We start from the raw sequence: 19,795 nt of genomic DNA, 5'->3' as shown, positions 1-19,795 counted from the left end.
TAGAAGGGCACTGGCTTACTTTACATTCATATGTAGCTTGAGGCAGGTTCAAGGCCCTGCCTGAAAAGATAAGAGAAAGAATAAAAAAGACAAAGGACTATAGTCTCACAAATAATCATTAAATTAAAGTCCAGTTGTTAGAAGTTATTCAGTTTGCATGGGAGAAATTTTACAGAATAAATTATCCATTCTAGTTCATTCCTAGTTTGACTTTAAATGTTCTTATTAATTAATGGACTGGTGACAATGTTTTATGTCAGCAAAAGCACTTGAACGAAAAACATCAAGATCATATAATGGTTTTCTAAATGCTATTTAGTATGCTACTTCACTTGCATAAAAATAAAAAAAAAATATTTTCAGAAAATCACTGTTTCATTTGATTTGATTTTTCAACACAGGCAAAGATATAAATAACTCAATGAAACCTGTGCGGTTTTCCTGACAATGCTATCATCAATTCCTAAATGAGCCTTAGATTTATAAATACACCAACTTTTTTTTTTTGGACGCCTTTCAGTTACCTCTCTTATATCTTTTGTGTTTACTTTGTTTCTACCTGCTTACATATAAAGAAAGTTTCAGATGATAATGTTTGCATTTTGATATCAATTTTCTAATTATCAAACAAAAAAACTGCATTAATTGTCCAGCTCAGTATACTGAGACACTGATTTTTAATATTATAATAAGAAGAGATTTGACTACCATAGAAAAAGCCCCATTTAAAAAGCACCAGTATTGAATCTGGCAAAATCAAAACTACAATAATGAGGCAGTAATGAATTTATAATATATGCCTGATTAAATCAGTTATCCAAGTGGTTATTTTTATGCACATATGTACAATATAATTTAACTCTAATGTCATTTACAGTACAGATTTCATCTTGCTAAGACCACTTAATGTGGTGTGGAAGTTCACAGTTTTGTCACATACGTGGCTTCATGTAAAATGTTCCATGTAACTGATCATGTAAGAGTACCATTTGCATGTTGAAATAATGCTTTAACAAATCATTACATCAAAATATCAAGTCATTTGTACATATGCATTTCACGGCTTTGCAGGTAAAGTGCTAATTTCACACTAAGGTGACATGTTTGTGGTCAAGCAACACTTATGCTTGAAAAAATAATTTAGCATTTCATTTCAGTCATTGAAACCATCCATATTGTTTCTTATAGTGTATATACAAGATAATGTAAGATTCACATACCTGCTTAATCCAATTCAGGGTCATGGGTGGCTGTAGCCTATTCTGGTAGCTTTGGGCACAAGGCAAGAAATTGCACTGAACAGAGCACCAACATACTGCATGGCCCACTCATGCATTCACCAATGCAAGGCCAACTTTTAACAGCCAGCCGTCATACCCAGAATATGTCTTTAAAGATGTAGGAAAAACTGTGGATCCAAAGGAAAACTAACACATATTCTGAAGAGAATGCCTGTACGATGACCAGGTGTCAGTATCGAACACACTGCCTCAATGAAACAGCAGCACTGATCAAAATACCATTTGGGGATTGGGAAACTTTAATACATATTATCAAGAATAAAAAAGTGATTTTGTATAAAATGTGCATCGAAAATAAAATGTAATTTCTTTATCTTTTTATTTTGTGCATGTTGTATTTGCATAAAATTCTTTTTCTGTTGTTCACTGTGAATATTGCTGCAGGATATAAAGAACAAATATTTAGAACAAGTATTAAGTTTAATTATAAAAGTATACAAGTAAAACACTGTGAATCATATAATTATAGATCACATTAAATGCCTGGCACTTTTTTTGTATAATAAGATACAAATTGCAGGATGACGATTCAATGTTGCTGCCACACAGAGTTTAATCCTTTTGGATTTCTTTCTTATGTGTGACCAAGCCCCCAATACCCTTTTCCCCGCCCTTTTTGCTCACACATTTCAGAGACATGCACTTACTTCATGTTTTTTACCTGGTGAGCCTGAATATTGATGCGAGTTTCCTGTTATCCTCATTTTTAGCAGTTTTCTCACAGTGTCTCAGTGTCTTTAAGGTCTTACAGACGTTGGCCTTTGTGATCACCAAATATGTTTTTTAAGTTTTTATTTTCATTAAAACTGCCTACAGTTGCTTTTGCTGTATTTGGTTTGATGCTCCAGGATATTGTAGTACTTGAAGAATGGTAATGGGTCCGCTGCATTTGAAACACACATACTATATACCAGCATACAGTACAGCATATCATACAAAACACAAGTGTAACTTATGCTCTTCTTTAGAATGGCCACAGCTTTCGAATTTTAAAAACAATAGCAATCATTATATTCAAAATGTGTGTGTTAGGTTTGTCATTAATAGTCATTAAAATACAAAAAAAGTTATGTTACAGACAATCTAAAACCTTTTTGTATACACACATGTGAATTAAACAAATAGTATTCTTTATGTACATCTTTTCTTCCAGGTATTACTGTTGATAAGCTTGGGTTCATCTACTTTGTTGATGGGACAATGATACGAAGAATTGATCAAAATGGAATAATTTCAACTTTGCTGGGCTCCAATGACTTGACTTCAGCTCGTCCTCTGAGTTGTGACTCTGTTATGGATATCTCACAGGTAAAGTCTTCATTAACGTGGTTATTGAGCAGATTTATTCAACTTCTTTTTTAAGGAAGTTAAAGTAAGTAATTCTTCAGTGTGAATTAAAAATATGGTTAAAATTTGGCTTATTTTGCAAATAAGTAAAACAGCCTCCTAACAAACTCTTGAATTAATGCAATTATCTAAAAAAGTAGCATCTAACAGGTATTCTAATTTCATTTCTGTGTAGAACTGTACTAATAAAAATGACACAAATAACAACCGCATTGTCAAGTAAATCATACCACTATGTAAAAAGTAACAAAACCATTAAAGATAAGAATAGTTCAATATTGCTCTGTAATTCATTAGCACTAAAAATGTTGTGAAAGGAATTCATATGTAGTATAGTTTTTACTTCACTTTCAGTGTACTGGAGACATTGGAGGCAGAGAATAATATCCACAGAAAACTAAAATCATGTATTTGTTTTACTTACTGTATCTGTACTAACATGTACAGTAATGTTGATATCAGCCATTTTCCAATCATGTTATTTAAAGAATGCCACATAACAGTCTGACAAAACTGAGATGCTTTGGCTGAGACATGAGCAACCAATTACTTTCTAGCATTATTAGATATCATGATTATACTCTTCTACTATGTTCTACTGGGAGTCATCCAGTAACTGGTCTGGAGTCTGGCAGTACCTTGCATTAGTCTTTTTTTCAGCTTAGACAGATTCAGAAAAAAATCCTCTTTTTTGTTTATGTTTTGTGTTTTTATTCTTTTGATAATAAAAATTAATATTATGAAGTTTACGTTGACAGATGTTGTTTAATTTACACATGTGAACTTAGTCATAATACTCATTTACTTCCTTTGGTTCAGGATGTTCAATATATAGGCTTTGCACATTTCTGTCTGCATGTATTTCTAACTATTTTTCTTGCTACATTCTAAAGATATGCAACCTTTTTTTTATATTTAATTTTATTTTACTTAAAGAACAAAACACAATATAATAATAAATCTAATTATTAAAAAAGAAATGCAATAGGGCTGCCATGATTAATCAATGTAATCGACTAAAAAATTGTGATCAAATTGTGTTTTCATAATCAACTAATCTTCCCTGCCCCTCCCACCCAAGTTGAGCCCCAGCATGCTATGACTGTCTGTAATGTTTTTGAGTAGGCTAATCATGGTGGCAGTTTCACCACATTTAGGGGAAGAAGGTTCCTCCAAGTAGCAGGGAAAATTATTCTCTGTGTGGTAGAATTTCACCAAAAAATCTGAAAAAATAGTTGTTTGTTCATTGTGTGAAAAACATAGTGTTCCACAACAGCACTAGCTCAATGCATGAACATCTAAAGCAAAAGCATCCTGGAAGTATATCATGAGAAAAGCCAACAGTACTGCAAATGACTAACTTATACTTACTTAGCCATTCGAAAATAGCTCTTTTATTGTTGTGTAGCTGTTTTTAACTTGGGAAATTCATACTGCTAATCAGAGGTGAGAAGTAAGCTAGAGCTATGAGTATTTCTTTAAACAGAAGAGATAAATTGCCTGCTCTCACCATTATTACTCGAGAATGCTTTGAAGTAATATTTCAGTACATAGGCTAGGTAAAATAGACTAGTCTGTTAAATCCACTTGCTAGCTTTATTTCAGGCAGCATTGCATTTTCACCTTTTGCCAGATATTTATGCAGGGGCTGGCAAATTTTAAACTACTGACATTTTGTTGCAGATCTGAAAAAAAAACATTATTAAAGTTGAGCAGCAGTCAAATCCTATATAAACATAGGTCTGCTTTATAAAGTTACTTTTAGGTATTTTCTTCAATTGTTAAATCATCAGTGAAGCACATTAATTAAATAACCAGGCTGACTGGAGAAGATTTGGGGATGCACAAATCAGTGTGTTTCTTCATGCCAGTCCCAAGTAAGGATAAATGGGGAGGGTTACATCAGGAAGGGCATCTGGTGTAAAATTTTGCCAGATCACACTGTGGATAACAATACAGATTTCCATACTGAATTGGTCGAGCCACGGTTTAATAACAGCCGCAACCAATACTGTTAGCCAACAGGGTGCTGGGGAACACTGGGCTGCAGTTGGCCAAAGGAGAAGAAGAGGTGGAAGGCACGTCCAGAGGCAGGAGGAGAGGATGAAGGCTAGAAGAGTGGAAGGGAGGGCATGCGATGGAAGAGAATTAAGATTTCTGGAGTGAGTTGGATGAATTGAGGGAGAGAGGGTGGTGATTGGAGCAGATTTCAATGAACAGGAACAGATGGGTTTAGGAAGTGATTAGTAAGTATTGTGTCAAGAAGAGAAATGCCAAAGGTCAGATGGTAGTGTATTTTGCAAAAAACATGGACTTTGCTGTGGTGAATATGTATTTTAACACTAGGATCCTTAAAGCCTATGAAAAAAGCAGTAATGCCAGGCCACCTTAAATTCCTTCGCACCTCTCCATCAGAGTCTTTGTTTTGCAAATGTGTCAAGCAGCAAGCAGCCTGCTATCCCATCCCCCACCAATGCAGCTGAGGTTCTCCCAGCTCATCTGTTTATCTGGGTGTGAGGTGCCTGGAATTGTATAGGGTAAATAATATGGTAAATTTTTTGGAATAGATACATTTCATTTGTGTCCCATGTCTACAATGATCTGGATAAATGTAGGATGACAGAAAATGTGAGGCAAGAAATATTAAACACATAACTAGAACAGAAACTTTTTTCATGTTATAATAATGACAAAATGCAGATGCAAATTGTATAATGTGTGAAGACTGAAGTCCAAATATCAAGTAAACACTGTCACAAAAGGTATAACAAAACAAGTACACCTTTATTCAAAAATATAAAAAGAAAGAAAAAGAAATGGTTCAATTTACATGTTGCTGTCAATATGTAAAAACTGAAGCCCAAATACCATTTTCATGGCTGGTGTAGTGGTAAGAACAGTGGCTTCTAAATGAAGAGGTTGCAGGTTCAATCCTGGGTCTACCCTGCATTTTCCATAGTGAGCTACTTTTATTCTTACAATTATATAATAAATTATATAATATATTATGTAATAAAAACATACATTTGCTTTTAGTCTGTTCTTACCCCTAACCCATCCATGCAATTGATAAACGAGAGTATTACAAGATTATTATGAGAGTAATGGGGAGTGTGGAAGAGAGGTGAAGAAAAGAGTACAGGCAGGATGGAGTGGACAAAGAAGAGTGTCAGAAGTTATTTGTGACAGACCAGCAAGAGTGAAAGGGAAGGTCTACAAGATGGCAATGATACCAGTTATGCTATATGGGTTGGAGATGATGGCACTGACAAAAAGGCAGGAGGCAGAGCTGAAGTTGGCAGATGTTAAGATTTGCTTTGAATGTGATTAGGATGGACAGGATTAGAAATGAGTAGATTAGAGGGTCAGCTCTGGTTGGTTTGTTTAGAGACGTGTTCAGTAGTGCTGATCAGCAAATATTGCCAAAGCAGTATTCCACAGTGAATTTGCTGAGTTCACGTTCGCCCTTGTTCATTGAATTACTTACTGATAATTTGGCCTGTTTAGGAGAATATTTTTTTCATTTAATACCAGTGCCCCATAATGCTTTGTGAGGCCAGTGCAATGTCCTCAGGAGCTGTAACAGCCAAAATTGATGGGATCACTCCCCCATGTACAGTACACCCCCAAAATTTGCGGGGGTTATATTCCTAGAGCACCCACGAATTGTGATTAACCGCAGATTTTGGATGTGGTTAAAAAAAATGCCTGTTTTTTATAGTTTAAACCCTAAATATGCCCCCAAAACACTTTAATTTAATTTCAAACTCAGCTTAACACATTACCTAAAAAAAAATGTAAAGGTAAACCTGTATACTGTACTGCTATGTCTCCCGCAGTGCTAGAATGTAAAATACCGATGTTACCGCTATATGTACTGTAATTTTTGCAAGTGCATTTTCATTGCCAGAAGCCTTAGAAGGTGCAGGGCATTTCAGCAGCATCTTGGGGCTTTAACCCTTAAACTGCCAAATACTTGGGGGTTAATGCATCCCTGGACACCAAATACTTTTTTTTGCTGCACTTTAAGTAAACATAATGGAACACATTTTTTTTCATGCAGAGAGCAACACAATTACTGCAACACTGATCATTTTACACACTGCCAATGAACTGTAAAAACTATTAAAAAACTACTGGAACAATACAGTATGTACAAGGTGTAACTGACACCATGGATGAAATTCAGTAAATCACCGAGCCAACTGCGCTTAAACTGGCTGCACTCAAGTACACAGAGGTAAGCGCTGATGCTGGCAGGCTAGTCTAGTGCAGCGGCTCAATCCCAGGGACAGTGAGGCTGCAGGGTGTCATGCTTGGGTCACAGAATTGCACAGAAACACAGGAGATTGTAAAGACAGGAACTTTATTCAAACACTTCAAACAAACATGTCTCTTTCAGAAGTAAAACGAGCTCAGTTTGCAGTTAGTTCTCGATTAAAGAATCTAAAACATCAAAGGGGAGCACAATGGGAGCAGGACCCCCAACTGGAGCAGAGGATGTCTGGGGAAGGATAGAGAAACAAAGCAATCAGGCAAAAAGAACAGTTGCTGTTAATGCTTTTAAGTATGTGTGCGTCGCACAAGAAGCATATCACACGACAGAGCAGCCGCAAGTAAGCCCAGCAAGTAAGGGAGCAATGTGAAAGTAGTCTATCAGCGTTTTTTAAGAGGGGTTTTTTGAGAAGCGTCCGTGTCTTCTAGGGGTGCGTTCAGCCCCCCTGCTCACAAGGGGCTGACAGTGGTCATGAGCTGGCTGCTCAACGAATGTACAGCACTGACTGATCAGCTCCTGCATGCTCGCAAATGGCACTGGAAAACGACTATAGCCGGTTGTGGCAGTTTAAGGGGTAAGAGGAACGAAACGGAAAACACAAGAACACTCAGCTGGAGATGAATCACAGTCAATCAGCAGCAAGGAGAAATGAATAACGCCATAGCGGTCTGGTGCCACTAAGATTCACACCATCAAGAAGACGGTGATTTATATATTTTTATGGTTGAGATTCCAGGGACGCACCCAGCCTTGGCCCAACCCGCACGCACTCACAAACAGAGACAAAAACAAAGCAAACCGGTAATCAAACAGCAAATAAAGAATGTAATGAAAACAAATGAAATAAATGAAAACACAGATACCACCCCTGTTCCCCTTACAGTGATTACACATTAAATACAACAAAGCACTCACAGTGAATCATGAAAAACGGTAACGGATGAAATGTAATGATGAAAATAGATAGACCTACCGCTAGTTCCTGAAATGGCGAATTCGGGTGGACGGGTTCAGGAGTTCTCCTTTCTTTGCAGGATGGTAATGAATACACTTACAGTCCTCATGTACACAAGCAGATGGCAGACAATTCAGACCCCAACCACAAAACTATCCAGGACAAAACGAATAAGTACAGGTAACTCAACAGAAGGCAGACAGAGAGACAGGAACTTGAAACACAAATTACAAAAACTTTTTTTTTGATTTTGGTCACTGGCCCCCTTTTTAAAAGCTGCGCTGACATCCTTTGACCAACAGCCCCAGCACCCTCAGCAGAAGACCAATCAGAGCCACTGCAGGGACTGCTGGAAGTTGCAGTTTCAAATTCTATTGGCTACTTTCACCATCCCAAGCCACGTTTTCCTCTACAGTTGCTTCCTGTTCTCTCTACAGTACAGTACAGTATTGCCACGATAAAAGCCATAAAAATTGAGGAGGATATTTGCGGTTTCTGCTAACAATTATTAGATAGTCATTCACGGATTTTTCCTTAGAACCTGAGGCCACGAACTCTGAACCACGACTTTGCAGAGGGTCTACTGTATATATTGCTGATCATTTCCATTACAGACTTAGTGGGATGAGTTATCTGTGCTGATGTTTTATTAATGTGCACTTATGAGGTAACCTACTGAATAAGATATGTAGTACGTTGCCTTTCATAAAGTGAACAAACATCAAGAATTTAAAATGAACAAACATATTTATGTGCATATTGTTAGCCGTGCTCGTCACCATTTTTTTAAATGATAAATAAATGTTTAAATGTTATGATGGCGATAACAAGCAACAAGGAAAAAAAATGCTTGTTGTACCGTCAGTGCCCATTCAGAACAAAACACAAATTGACTGCTACTGAAAAGTTTAACTTAGAAGTATTTAATTCTGTGCAGCTGCAAAAGTATGCAATATTCATTTTAGCTCAACCTACTATTCAAGAGATATAAGTTGCCTGTCTCCTACAATGTGATTTCAGTCAGTATCATTTATACTTTGCAAACATTATTAAGCTGCTTTATGTCAGATATGCCTAGCAGCTATATTCATGACGTCTATGAATGACATCTATCTCAATTTAAGATGGATTTTTTAAAAATACATGTGAAATGAGTAATATAAATGAACATTATTCTGTCTTGTTTCAAGTTGGACTGCCGACATTAAGCTATGTTAATAAGTCATAAGACATAAATATTTTAGTGTTAACAGTGTTGTGTTGCCAGTGTTGTGTTGCTTGTCTCATTTTTTTTTCGGTTGTGTCTCTTTTATAATTTCAAATTCTGTATATAAAATTATTCAATAAATATTCAAATATAACACACATTTGTAATCCTACTTAAATTATTTGGACAAAATTACTTGTTAATCTATCAATGAATAAAATACTCAACAGATTAATTGTTTACAAAATAATCATTTGTAGCAGCCCTTAAATGCAATATTATGGTCTAAGGACTATACATGAAACTCAGCACTCAACCCACACCCAGCTCTGAAAGTAGTTCTTTGTAATGAATGAAGTGGTATAATAAAATGAAAAAGCTCACCACATAGCCATCTTGATTCCTTTAAGATTACATTTATCAATTTTTACCAAATTCTGACAAATTTTGGAAGTGATCCTTAAGAAAATGTAGTTTTTTTTCCAATTTCAGATATAGTAGAGAGAGAAGTTCCCACATTTTTTAGCCGCTGACCAGACAATGCATGCATACTATTTCCATGAACTGGACAACTAATAAAAATATATTAAAAACTCAAATTGTGTATAATAAAACCACCAAAACTTATCAAAAATACTAACCTCAGCAGGAACAGACTCAAATTCACTTGAATATGTATTTCACTTACTTGCAGTACTCTTCGAATCCATTGGGACTAAAATCAAATTTGCCCAATGTAGTAAATATATTTCCCAATTCATCTCTGTCAAATGCATTTTCAGCATCTAAAGACAGTAAGTCCTCTTGAAAATCAGATTCTGTAGAATACATTACATTAAACAAATTCTGAAGATTGAATGTCATGCATAGAAGGAAGCACAATTTCACTTCTTTAAGCTAAAACTTTCAGCAAGGTCTTAACATCATTATTCAGTAGCGAGATTGGTCTATATGAAGCAAATTCTAGCAATTAGTTTTCCTTGCAAAGACAGTGATGGAAGCTTGGTATAATATTTTTGGTAGAATTTTATTTTGTCTACTTTTAATAAATATTTCTAATGATAATGTCGTGAACGGAGTTGAAAACTTTTTATAGAATTCCATTTAACCATCAGGGCCTGTAGCTTTCATTTGGGCCTATAGCTTTCTTACCATCCTTAATTTTGAAATAGAAATGGTTGATCATGCTTCTCTGAATAGACAGCATCAAGCTGTGGCACTTTACTTTATCAGGAAAGTCCTTGAATTGAATCTCACTTTCTTTGCACGACAGGTAACATAAGGGCTTATGGTATTCCATATGTGTATTAGTTATTTCTTGTTACACCCGGATGTGATTTTTAATCTGTATATTTGTATTCCAAACTTCTTGTTTATTTATTTGTTGGAGTTAGATTTTATTGGCCTCTTCTCATGTTCATATTGTTCATGACATGACTTAAAAATAAGATGCTTTGTGTCTTTTTTCAGTCAAATGATCAAATTCCAGTTTTAGAGACAGCCTTTTCATATAAAGCTCCTCATGAGAAGATCTTACATATTCATGTGCATCTTCGATTAACTGGCAACTATAGATTACCTCACTGTGAATGAATGCAAGTTTACATACCTTTTTAGTTTTTTCCACAGTTTTGCCTATTGTCATTGGGATATACACTTATAAATGTCTAGAAAATGGATGGGTGGATGAATGGATGCCACTAATGACTGAACTGTTGTCTGCAAATTATTTGGTTTTCTGAGAATTAGTAGATTTCAAAATGTAGCGCTCGCTAAAACATCTTATGAGTATATTATTAGTGTGGTTTATGCAAACATTAAGCTAATAAATACCACAAAGAGTACCATTAGATGTGCAAGGAGACACACCCTTTTTCATAATGGCCTATTAGACATTATGTAAAAAATGAAAATGCAGAAAAGAACACAGAACTTATTTTGGAAAATCAAACATGCTTATTTAGCAATTCGTAATAAAATTAATAAATAATAAAAACAACCAGATGATACAAGTATTGCTCTTTCAGTCTGATATTCTTACATTGCAGCACAAGCCTTATCTGAGAAGAAATCTTCTTGCACACCAAATTTTAAAATAAAAATTTCAGAGGACATCTGATTTTTGGCTTTCTTTTTGTAATTTTCTGCAATGTTCCTATTTCAGTGCCAGCACGTTGATTTTCCGTGCCTTACACCCTTGCATCTGGTATCTCTACTCATCTGCTTACCCCTAGGGATATGCTATGAGAGCTCACTTCACATACAAGCCACTTCTACTCAGGAATCTGCATCTATCCACATAGACATTGTTGACAATAACCCAACATATTGACCTAGGAGGCATGAAAAGCACTGATAAATAACCACAATTAAAACACATTAAGTTTAAGAAACCATAAATACCAGAAATAAGGAAAATTGTCATAACATGCAAATAGATAATGAAAGGAGAATGGCAGTTCTATGACCTTGTTGACAGTGGGCCCATTCATGTTAACAGGATTCTTGAAAATCCTTTATTGTTACAGTTTAAACATCCAAAACATAAAACAAGATCATCACTTTAAGATACAAACAAAACTTTAAAAACAGTGAAGCTTAACCAGCAAGCATTAGACATTAATTCAGACTTTGATGATGGGGAAGATGTGTTTGTTAGTTTTGATCATTATAAAGCTGTTGAATATTACCTCATTCCATGCTGACAATGCTTGATCTAAGCTTTTTTGTCGCATGATCTCTGCCTTCTCATTTCTGAACCTTGCAACATCTATGCTGCAGAAACTGTCAGTGGCCCATAAACATGAAGTCTAGGGGGAATCTTAACTGGCAAAGTAGCTCCAGGCTTTTGTTAATAAATGCAGTGTATTTGTGAAGGGGGTTACATCTTGAAGAATCTGTAGCTGTCAGAATGTTCTGTATTTTTTCTTTTTTGAACAAAGTCTCTCAGAGAAGTTCTGTCACTTCTGCATTACAACAAGCCAATGACAAAATCCAGTTTGCTTGTAGAAATAAAGTATACATGAGGGGGTGGGAATTCCACATTTTCACATTTTACATTTTATTTATTTTTTAGTGACATAGTTTATATTGGGTTGTGCCAATGGAGTAGATGTTTAAGGCTACTATCTTACCTACAGGAACATGGACGTGATATGCAAATTTTTTGTGAATACTTCAGTTTCCTGCCAAGGTCTAATAATGGGCCTTAATTGGCACTGACTGTGATGGAGTATGGGTTTGTGCACATGTATACACATGGCTTGGGTTTAAAATCCCATCCTGGTTCCTCTATATGTGGAGGTTGTATTTTCCCTTTCAGTCTGTTTGGATCTTTCTCCAGGTCCATTACCTTTCCTAATTTATTTGTAAGGTATGTGGCTTCATAGGTGACTGGCAGGGAAGTTCGGGATGTGTGTTCTGGTCTTTCTTACTGTGGACAGGCACCCCTTGGCCAGAGTTGGCCCCAGGATTGTTGATACGAAAGACTCACCCTGAACTAAATTAAGCTGGTTCAGAAGAATGGGTAGTTTCATGATTTCAGTGTTTTTCACCCAGGTTTTATGGTATGCATGTACTGCAAGTCAAATATTATAATAAGATAATCCAGTTAACAGTTTTTGCTTTGTACATAAGCAGGCTTCATAAGCCCATATATTACTACAAATCTTCTGAGCTTACATTTCTTAATATTTTTTTAAGAAAAGCAGATCTAATGTATTACAAAACATAATGCTTACTTTTTGGCCTTGCAGATCAAATCACTTTTCTTAGAGAGTTTTACAAAGAATGGAAGAAAAAAAACTAATATACATTTTGAAATTGGAACTGCAGGCCTTCCTGTTGTTATGTTTTATACTTTTCATATATTTTTTTTATACTTTATCCTGAAAGAATTCTGGTGATCTTATATGTCTCTTCTGGGGTTTTGAAGCTGAATGACTTAAGGTTTAATGCGTGTTTGAGGAAATAATATATCTGCATTTTGCCTCAACATCATTTTGTTTATCTTTGGCTTCTGCCATTTTGTGGATTATATCATTATGAAGCGGAACCTAGTTGCCAGGGTCGTGGACTCTAGGCTCACAACTTTGAGGGGTTAATTGTTGAAAGGTTAAAAAGTTATCCAGTCTGCAATTTTGTATCCAAATTTGTGGATAACAAACCTACATTCTTTTGTGACTTTCAAGACCTTTTTGTTTTAATTACCAGGTTCTTGACTATTTTACTCATGTGTCTGACATTTGATTATTGTTCTCATTTTCACTCTGTTCATATATCTGGTGACTTTCAGTTTTGACCTCAGTTAGTTATTTGGCTTTGTTATCACCTCGTTCTTTTCATGAAAAAAATACACAGTCTCTCCTGAAGTCAGTTAACATCCTGCCAGGACCACCACTGCATAGTGCATACGGGCTTCCTACCAAAAAGATGTGCTTGATAATGAAGCAGCTCTGCACTGGTGACACATAACATTTGTTAAGCTGTTTTATACTTGAAAGATTTTGTGATGCCACACTTAATACTTCCCACCATACTAACCCACCCATGATATGATAATTTCATGAGGAGGTTAAGGTTTACTTTCATTAATTATAGTGTAAAATTTCATAAATACAAGTTAAAGTGTTTGTGATAATGTGGTCATTGATGTATATTAGAATTAGTTAGCATTCGGTCCTACTCTTTTTCTGTGGAGTTTGCATTTTCCCCTGGCGTTGTTGTAGTTTTCATCAGGCAGTTCAGTTCTGACCGCACCCTCAAGAGTGTGTACTTGAAGTTAATTGGCATCCACTGAATTGGTCCTCTCTAAATGAACCTCAGCAAGTGTGCCCAGCAGAGGACTGGCACATGGCCAAGATTCTTGGTCACTGGTCAGTGGTCCATCCATTTTAATTTTTTCAGTTGGAATTTATTGGGTCATGTTCAAAATCACAAAAATATCTTATTTTTAATAGGAAAAGAAAAATATTCATAACAATTTTGCTTATATTGTGGAGTAACTTGATCTATGACTATTTTTATTTAGCATATCATATATTTAATATAGTCTGTATTAACATCAAAATTAGCTTAAACTCCCAGAGCTTAGTTTTAATCTATTACCAAGCTTATATTGGTCACTGTAGAAGAGAGTTCATTAACGATATTATCAATCAAGCAGAAATTAAGTCAAAATGCTTTTCTCTTAATTCTTCATTTGTTCATGTGAATAGCAACTATAAGAACATGGGACTCTTGCCTTGCAGGTTAGTTTAAAAGATCAAAGGGTGCCTTGATATATAAACATTTCATACAGGCGATCACATTTAAAAACTAAAATCCATGGATGTCGTGCAGTTTTAGAGATAAATTAGAATTCAATACTCAAGATTCTTTGGAAAAATCTACACCACAAGTCTTTTTGTTAGCATTTCAGTTGACATGCATGTTAATTTAAGTAACGTTTAAGTTACATTTACTTTACAGTGCAGTAACAGAATTTGATCTCCTCGTGAAATATAAGTAAAGGAACAGATAATCCAAAATTACATTTTTTAGGAATTTATTACCTCAAAAATTGTCTTTAGTCTATTGCAAACTACAATATTTGGTGAGCTTACCTTATTTTTGTATTATAAATTGCCATAGAGTCCAACTCATGCCAGTATTGTCATAAAGTCTTATGAGTAATGTGTCTGTTGATCAGCATAAACACGTGGGATTCTGTATATGCGCACTGGAAAATTCAGTATCTATTTATGGCTAATTTTCTTAGAGTTTAAAATTTCTGTAACGATATATGCTGCTGCTGGAGTATGTGAATTTCCCCTTGGGATTAATAAAGTATCTATCTATTGTGACAGTTTGCGCTCCTCTCGACCCCTTGAACCCTCTGACCACTTTTCAGACACCAGGTAAAAGTCCAATAATTATTTATTTGGACAATATTAAAATGCACAAAGCACCTACACTCCACAATACTCATATAATAAATCAATAAACCAATACAATAATCAATACAATCCTCCACTCCCTGACGCGTTGCCACCCTTCCACCCAGCTCAGCTCAACACTCTGGCCTTTCACAGTCCTTTTTATAGTCCTTGACCCGGAAGCGTTTCACTCTCTCTGGCCATTTGACCTGGAACACTTCCGCGTCAGATAAAAATCCTTTCTTCTTCTCCCCGGAAGCACGTCATTCCTCCTGTCCATGTGAGTTGAATGTACTTCTGGGGCGTAGGGCAAATGATCCTTGTTCCTCCCTGCAGTGTCCCCTAACGGCCCCCACGGCATCCAGCAGGGTTGGGGATAAAAACTGCATTGTCCAGAATTCCCTGCTGGCATTCGGGGCACCTCCATGCTGCAGGGAGGACTCCACCTGACGGCCTGGGGGTATTGGCCAGGATGAACAGCCGGCCACATGTCACACTATCTATCTATCTATTTAATATATAGCTTGAAGTACTTGATTTTTACATATATTATTTTGTAAAATGAACATCACAGTGTAGGTGGAGTGGATTTTAAGTACTTAGTGAGCTGCACAATTAAAAACAGACAGTAAATGACTATGAGGAGGTAACAGCCCTCTTCAGCTGAGCCAGACCAACATATTTTACTGTTTTTAAGTAATCCTGTCTAACACTCTTTCATACTTTTTTCAATTCTAGGCTATTAACTAGGGCTTTGTTCCGGTCCAGCTGACAGCTATTACCTTTTTAGAGTGGGCGCGGTTTGTTCAGGCTGCCAGGCTTGTTTTACATGTGATGGTGGCAGGGGAAATATCCTTTCATCATTTACAACTGCAAGTAAGCCCTTTCAGTCAGGTCTCTTGGGTAGCTCTGGACTAGAGGTCATGAAATATTTAACTGGCAATGTTGACAAGAAATGGGTTTTAAGAAATTGAAAATTCCCCTGTTGGTCCAAAGTAAATGTGGTTTTCGGTATTCACTCTAAGGATTGGATATATCTTGAGCTTGCTTGCCATTTGATATTAGGTAAAATGATATGTTTTATAATAGGAAGTATACTGGTGTGTTCCAGATGTGTGTGGCAGATAGATGAACTATAGCAGGGCTTATCAAAAAGTAATCTTAAATAACGGCATCAGTTTTATTCTGCCATGCAGAAGTGACACCACCAGAATAAATTAAAAGAGGTATGCCTGACTGAGCCAGTGGCAGTCAGTCATACTCTTACCATTTACTGTCCAGGTGAGAATATGTAACAAGTTACACATGAAAAGGTGATAAATCCAGCATTAGCATATTTCAGGGCAACACAGAAATATATTACTGATGTTACAAAAGTTTTGAAACACTTTCGGTTTGAAAAGTAGTACAAATATTGACTGTCTGTTTTTCTGCCTTCCTTATCTCAAATTAAATTCATGTTACCTTAAATATTGTCATTCCATTCCATCATTTTTCTAAAGCTCTTTTTCCGTTTCAGATTTATGTGGAGCAAGCTCCTTTCAGCCTCATTCATAGAATACCAGTTGATCAAAAAACACACTTCCATGAGGCCTATTTAGAATGCTGATCAACTTAATTTGTACTTCTCACTAATGTGAAAAGTAGCTGAAGTATCCAGAGAAAATGCCAATGGCCATAAAGGACAGCATACACAATTCTCATGGACAGTGATTTGAACACACATCTCTGGAGCTGTAAAGAAATTGCACCCATGTGTTTGCATTAAAAAACAAACTCGTATGCCTTCATTTACAGCTCATGTAAATTTCACCCAAGGAAGGAATTTATACTGTTCGTTATTATTATATGCTGCTCTTAGTCATGTAAGTAAGGCAAAAATGTCCATTTTACATTATAATTTCTATATATTTTCTTCTTCCTCCTTTCCTATTTTGAGATTTCTAGAATACAATGGTGATAAGATGTAGTAGTGAACGGTGCAGTGGAAGACTCAAATGGAAGCTATTTATAAAATAATTTAGATCGACTCAGCATCTGAATAAGCTGCTATATTTTAAGTATATTTGCAATATGACATTCAATATGTTCATTCTTCCTCATTTTCAGCAACATGCAAATTATATCCAGTGTAAACAGATGCAGAGATGAAGGTCATTTTTAGTCATCAATAAATGGCACATCTAATCTTTCAAGTTGCTTTTCTAAATTTCTGAATTACTCTAAGGAAGCTTAAACTATTAAATGTGAAAAAACAGAGTTTTATAACTAATTGTTATTTTTTTACTGCATTACTATTATCATTTTGTGTATTGAATCGAACCTTGTTATTTAAACATTATATTTATCAGGTTGCCTTCTAATAAGTTATAAATGGGACATGAAATCCATTTCAAGAAAAAATAAGAATTTGATAAGGCAAATGTTTGCAGCACAACAGCAGTAGCATCTTGTAAGTTGTGACTTGCCAGCATTTAATTCAATATGAACCCTTTTTAAAAAATAACATGAGTTGTAGACAAATATGTTTGTGCAATTTAAACCGAAGATCTCCTGTTTCCATGAACTGGATAAATGAGGTTCAGAAATGGATGAATGGATAAAAAATATAGAGGTTAAAAATAGATTTAAACTCTTCAGGCAGATAAAATTTTGTTGTTCGGCCTTTTGCTTTTTGCAGTATCTAAGCACTTGAGGCCTTGTATTGTCTCTTGTTTAGATTAAAGTCAAATTTCCTTGAACTTATCACTCAGTACTTCAGTATTTCCATTTTAGTGAATAGGTTTGTACGTTTTGCCCACTTTAGTTGTTCTTAGAACTATTGAAATTATCCCTAACATACAGTACAAAATAATTGTTTTCGAACATAGCTCTTCTATAATAATGTAAAGAAAAACTAATTGTATTCCTCCCCTGTGAGGTCTATGGCTTATGATTGTTTACCAACTGTCTTTTGAATTTCATCTTTCAGTGTCCTACTATTAAAAATGTTTTTTGAGGTGTTATCCCACTTGTAAATATTTCTTTTATATTACAAGGCCAATTCTTGCCATTTTGAGCCATACTTTAGCTTATCATCATTTCACTAAATACACTCTCGCAAGGTTACCATGTTCTGGTCTTACCAAAGAACATTTTGTACTTTATATTATGTTACAAGTAGAGTATATCCCTAAACCTTTTGATACTGTAACAGTATTCACCAATACTCAGTAGCTCTGCCTCAAATCAGGTTTTTTGTCATGTGTACACAGTACAATGAATTCAAACAAGTTCACATAATATGGCACATACCTATATATCTATACACACACACACACACATTCACAATGTTTGTTCTATTACAACTTTGTTTTTATTATTGACGGCCTATTGACCTTATGAGTTGTGGGGTGAAACTGCCAGTTAATTACAGGTGTGAGTGCCACTGGCCCTGTACAGTTTGCCTTAAGGAAGGAGTTAGAAAAGTGACTGTGCAGAATGAAGGAGGTCTTCAATTATATTGTTTGCCTTTCTATTGCAGGGAGTGTTTTATATGTCTTGAATAGATGGCAGGTCTGGGCCGGTAATACTCTCTGTTGATTTCACCAACCTTTGCAGTGCTTTATGATATTGAGCTGAGCGAGTATCATAACAAGATGTGATGCAGCCAGCAAGGATGGACTCCACTATGCACCTGTAGACATTTGTGTGCTCAGATGGAGAAACGTAAACTGTCCTCAAATTTCAGAGGAAGTAAATGTGTTGGTGAGCCTTTTGACAAGAGCCAAAATGTCTTGAGTCATCTTCAGTTCATTAGTGATAGCCACTCCAAAAAATTAAAGCTACTCACTCTTTCAACAGCATTTCCACAGATGTAGATGATAATGTGGTCTGCTTCCTGCTCTCTGAGGTCTATGACCAGCACTTCGGTTCTACTGACACTAAGAGTGTGATAGTTGTCCTAGTGTCTCTGAGTCAGCAGATAGATGACGTCATTGTAAGCTATCTTATCATCATTGATGATCAGGTGTCATCAGATTAATTTCAAATGACAAAGTTGGAAATTTGCTTGGCCACACAGTCATATGTGAAAAAAGGAGCACAGTAGGAGGCTCAGCACACTTCCCTGCAGAGTTACTTTGCATAGTGGATGTTTTGCTACTAATCTGCACATTTTAAGTTTTTTTTTTTTAGTTTGTATTACCCATATGTGCCAGGATGGTAAGAAGTGAAAGGGATGTGGAATTACCTGTGGGCCGGTAGTGACAATATGCATAGTGAAGGTGACCATGACAGTCTGGAATATTGTGTTTACTATGTCCCATCACCAGTCTCACAAAAGACTTTATCACAGCTGGAGTGAGTGTTCATACTCGCTGTATGACTTCAGAGGAGTAATCAATCAAATTCAGAAAATTTTTTTAAAACCTGTTTTTATTTTAATTAAGATGACTACTTACCGTGTTTTATAAAGTTGTAAATAATGCTCTTAAAACCATGGGGAAATCAGATAACATATGAAGTATGCCACTTTAAGAAAGAATATTCTTTATTGTTTTTATTTTACCATTATAATTGCTTATTACTTTTTCATCACAATGTTGCATTTCACTGCACAACTCTTGGTTTTTCTAGTTCAATATAAAAGTGAAGAGTACTGTTACATAGCATTTTTATAATAAAAGTAGATATCAAGAGCTTAAAAAAAACAAGGTTATTTAAATCAAAAATGTAGGCAAACCATGATTTAACCTGTAACTAGGTTTGCATATAGGAAAAATCAACATCTTGTGCATTCAGTACTATACTTGT

The 19,795-nt window shown here is 35.6% G+C and overlaps 1 protein-coding gene across 2 annotated transcripts in view; it reads left to right on the top strand.

The window, feature by feature from the left end:
- The window catches only part of tenm4 (teneurin transmembrane protein 4), a 679,712-nt gene that overhangs the window by 578,916 nt on the left and 81,001 nt on the right, over positions 1 to 19,795 (top strand). For both annotated transcript variants that reach the window (XM_051926453.1, XM_051926452.1), the window contains one exon: positions 2,455 to 2,609. In XM_051926453.1, coding sequence (XP_051782413.1) covers positions 2,455 to 2,609 — 155 coding nt within the window. The remainder of the gene's footprint in view (positions 1 to 2,454; positions 2,610 to 19,795) is intronic.

Source organism: Erpetoichthys calabaricus, chromosome 4 (genome assembly GCF_900747795.2).
Source record: "Erpetoichthys calabaricus chromosome 4, fErpCal1.3, whole genome shotgun sequence".
NCBI lineage: Eukaryota > Metazoa > Chordata > Cladistia > Polypteriformes > Polypteridae > Erpetoichthys > Erpetoichthys calabaricus.
The sequence above is the reverse complement of the archived record's forward strand: the minus strand, read 5'-3'. Positions and strand labels throughout refer to the sequence as shown.